The sequence below is a fragment of the Lepidothrix coronata genome, unplaced genomic scaffold (assembly GCF_001604755.1).
Source record: "Lepidothrix coronata isolate B3197 unplaced genomic scaffold, Lepidothrix_coronata-1.0 Scaffold104, whole genome shotgun sequence".
NCBI classification, from domain to species: Eukaryota; Metazoa; Chordata; class Aves; order Passeriformes; family Pipridae; genus Lepidothrix; species Lepidothrix coronata.
The window spans coordinates 2456154-2459675 of record NW_016690284.1 but is presented as its reverse complement, the minus strand read 5'-3'; the positions used below and the strand labels follow the sequence as shown (position 1 = coordinate 2459675).

General features: G+C 51.7%; 1 protein-coding gene across 5 annotated transcripts in view; it reads left to right on the top strand.

The window, feature by feature from the left end:
• Window positions 1–3225, top strand: part of LOC108501612 (probable splicing factor, arginine/serine-rich 7) — a 4263-nt gene extending 1038 nt beyond the window's left edge. For 2 of the 5 annotated variants that reach the window (XM_017823699.1, XM_017823696.1), the window contains exon 2: window positions 132–977. In XM_017823699.1, coding sequence (XP_017679188.1) covers window positions 138–863 — 726 coding nt within the window. In that variant the 5' untranslated portion in view covers window positions 132–137 and the 3' untranslated portion in view covers window positions 864–977. Of the gene's footprint in view, window positions 1–131; window positions 978–1304; window positions 1585–1809 lie in introns of those variants that run through there. The other 3 variants (XM_017823700.1, XM_017823697.1, XM_017823695.1) reach the window with 3 other exon arrangements.
• Window positions 3226–3522: the final 297 nt, after the last annotated feature.

Genomic DNA, 3522 nt, shown 5'->3' with positions numbered 1-3522 from the left:
AAGCACAGCCCCAAGGCCGAGCGGGAGCTGTTTAGCGCTCGACTGGGGCAGCTTGGCTGCTTTCTGCAGACTGCATCTCTGGATTGTGTCTCCAGGGCAGGTCAGGAGCTTTGTGTCTCTTTGGTTTGCAGAGCCAGATGGCAGAGGAGGTCTCACCAGGAGATGGCCCCTCTTCCCCTGCTGCCAGCACCAACCAGGTGCCCCAGGCTGTGCCTCCACGTGACACAGAGAACCTAATGTGCCCGATCTGCATGGACACCATTAAGGACCAAGTCTCTGTGAGCTGGTGCAGCCACTCTTTTTGCTTTCCTTGCATACTGCAATGGTCCCGCAACACAGCTGTGTGCCCGATCTGCAGGGAGCCCTTCCAATACCTCCTCCGCAAGGTGGGAGACAATAATTATGAGGTGTACTCCATAGGGCACTACATCAGCTTTGTCAGGCCTAATCGAGCACAGAGAGCTCGTCGCGGCTCTGCAGGAAGGAGGCGGAATCGCTTCACAGGCCGCCAGCAGCGCGGCTCTTCCAGCAGGGAGCGTGGCACTGGCCGTGCCAGGACCCGAGAGAGGGAACGAAGCAGGTCCCCGAGGCGGCACCACAGGAGCCACAGCAGGGGTCAGCACGCCCAGGACTATGACTCCTCGAGCAGCAGGAGCCAGCAGCAGAGTTGGGCTGAAGACACGTCTACTGACACCTCTAGTGATGAGGACCACGCTGAAAGGCCTGAACAGGATGCCCCAGTCCGCTCAGAGAGGAGCGAGCGCCGCCAGCGAGAACGAGGGGGTTCCTCCCGGGAATCACGGGTGGCAAGGAGCCGATCCCAGAGGAGGTCCCGCAGTCCTGACAGGCGCAGGGACAGGTAGCACACCCAACCAAGAAGGGTAATGCTGTATATCCTGCTACTAGTGCCATGAATTAGAAAGCTTCACACCAAAACTGCTCCTACTTCCAACTCAAAAATAAAGTCAAATACAACTGTCAAGCTTGAGGCGTAGGATCATTTAAAAATGCATCCAAAAATCCAGAGACCTATGCAAGGCTGCCCAAGGTTGTGAGGATAACAAGCTAGAAGCTATAAGCTAGAAGAAATGCCTTGAGATGGTTTATTTCTAAAACAGAACATAGAGCTGGGCATAAACAGTGAGGTCTGTGACTTTATATGAAAAATACAGCAAGGGAATTCTGTTTGACAGGGAGTCAGTCTAGTGAAATAAGCTATCTGGGAAGCTTTTGTTCCCTGAGGCCAGGGCTTCTGTGTTCTATGGGTAGTCCCTGAAAGCACTGTGATGTCACCACAGTCATCGTGACATGTGTGACAATCTGTTTTGTGGCGTGGGGAAGCCCTGAAGGATCAGAGTGCCCACCCTCCTCCTGTGGGAACAGACATCTGCAGTTGAGGAGAGCATGGAACCCCATCCCGTTGGCTGCCTCCTGAGAGCATAGAGAGGATTTGCAGGGTGGTGACAGTGGCAGGGCCTGGGTACTGGTATGGACCTGCCGCATGCCCAGGCTCCAGATGCTGTTGCTGAGAGGCCAGGAACCTCATCCCCACCTTCCCAATTCCTGCTTGCACATGTCAGAGAGGTCAGTCACCGCCCTGCCCCGAGCTGTCACATGCAAAGACACCTCTGGTGTCACTCATCTGTCTCAGGATAGTCCTTGGTACTTGTAGCACCCTAAGCACAGCCCCAAGGCCGAGCGGGAGCTGTTTAGCGCTCGACTGGGGCAGCTTGGCTGCTTTCTGCAGACTGCATCTCTGGATTGTGTCTCCAGGGCAGGTCAGGAGCTTTGTGTCTCTTTGGTTTGCAGAGCCAGATGGCAGAGGAGGTCTCACCAGGAGATGGCCCCTCTTCCCCTGCTGCCAGCACCAACCAGGTGCCCCAGGCTGTGCCTCCACGTGGTTCTGAGTGCCCAATCTGCCTGGACATCATTAAGGACCAAGTCTCTGTGAGCTGGTGCAGACATACTTTCTGCTTTTCTTGCATACTACAATGGTCTTGCATCAGACCTGTCTGCCCAAATTGCCAGGAGCCTTTCCAGTACCTCTTCCGCAAGGTGGCAGACAACAATTACGAGGTGTACTACATTAGGTTTGACAGGCCTAATCGAGCACAGAGAGCTCGTCGCGGCTCTGCAGGAAGGAGGCGGAATCGCTTCACAGGCCGCCAGCAGCGCGGCTCTTCCAGCAGGGAGCGTGGCACTGGCCGTGCCAGGACCCGAGAGAGGGAACGAAGCAGGTCCCCGAGGCGGCACCACAGGAGCCACAGCAGGGGTCAGCACGCCCAGGACTATGACTCCTCGAGCAGCAGGAGCCAGCAGCAGAGTTGGGCTGAAGACACGTCTACTGACACCTCTAGTGATGAGGACCACGCTGAAAGGCCTGAACAGGATGCCCCAGTCCGCTTGAGGAGGAGTGACCGGCATCAACAGAGACACCAGGTTTCCTCGCGGGAGCCCCAGGCAACAAGGAGCCGATCCCGGCGGACATCCCACAGTCCTGATGGTCACAGGGGCAGGTAGAACACCCTACCAAGAACGGTACTACTGTTTGCCCTGCTATTAGTGCCATGAATTAGAACGCTTCACACCAAAACTTCTACTAGTAATTTCAAAAATAAATTCAAATCCAACCAAGCTTGGGGCCAAGCATCCGAAAATGCACCTGAAAATCTAAAAAGACCCTTCAAGGCTGCTGAAGGTCATGCTTTAGTGTTGCTTTTCTCATCCTGTTCTATGTTACACTCATTTATAAAAGCTTGTACTTAACATTTTGTATCGATGTGCCTTTTCTCCCTATATTGCATTTCCACACTATGATAACTGAAGATGAAAGGAGAAAAATCCTTTCTGCCCTGGTACCAACAACACAAGTGGGTTATTATATTAGATAACATCTTGTCCCTCCACATCATCCATTTTTTCACACTTTACTCCAAATATCCCCCAGAATAACTTCTCATCTTACCACTCTTCTCACAAGGTGGCAGTGATAACTGAAGATGGTTTACAATCACTCTGCTGAATCACAGAGACTGCCTATGATGCCAATCCAAAACTAACACTGGTAGCAAGCCTCTGAGAAGCCTATTTTCTTCTTCTTTCTCCTTACAGACTTTAAAAACAGTCCCCAAAGCCTTTAGAGAGAAATTTGTTCGCATGGTATGCTCTGTAAACAGCCTCACCTTTAAATGCCCGCAATGGGAGTACATGCTTCAGACTCTTCAGACCTCATCCAAAGACATTTAAAAACAATGGTGGACCAAGAACACTATTACTTTCAAGTAAGACTGGTGCAAAGAGGAGCTTTCTCAAATGATAGAGGCGATTTGAAAAATTACTGGACCAAGACAAACTACTCAATTTTTGTATTGAACTACAGTCATCCTCTACCTGTATACTCCTTGTGTCAGTCCATGACTAGGACTGCCACAGAGCATTAAGGATTAGGAATTCTGATCAAGACCAAGCTGCTCACTTGCTCACTCACAGCACTGAAACACATCAAATTGCATTGGTTGTGAA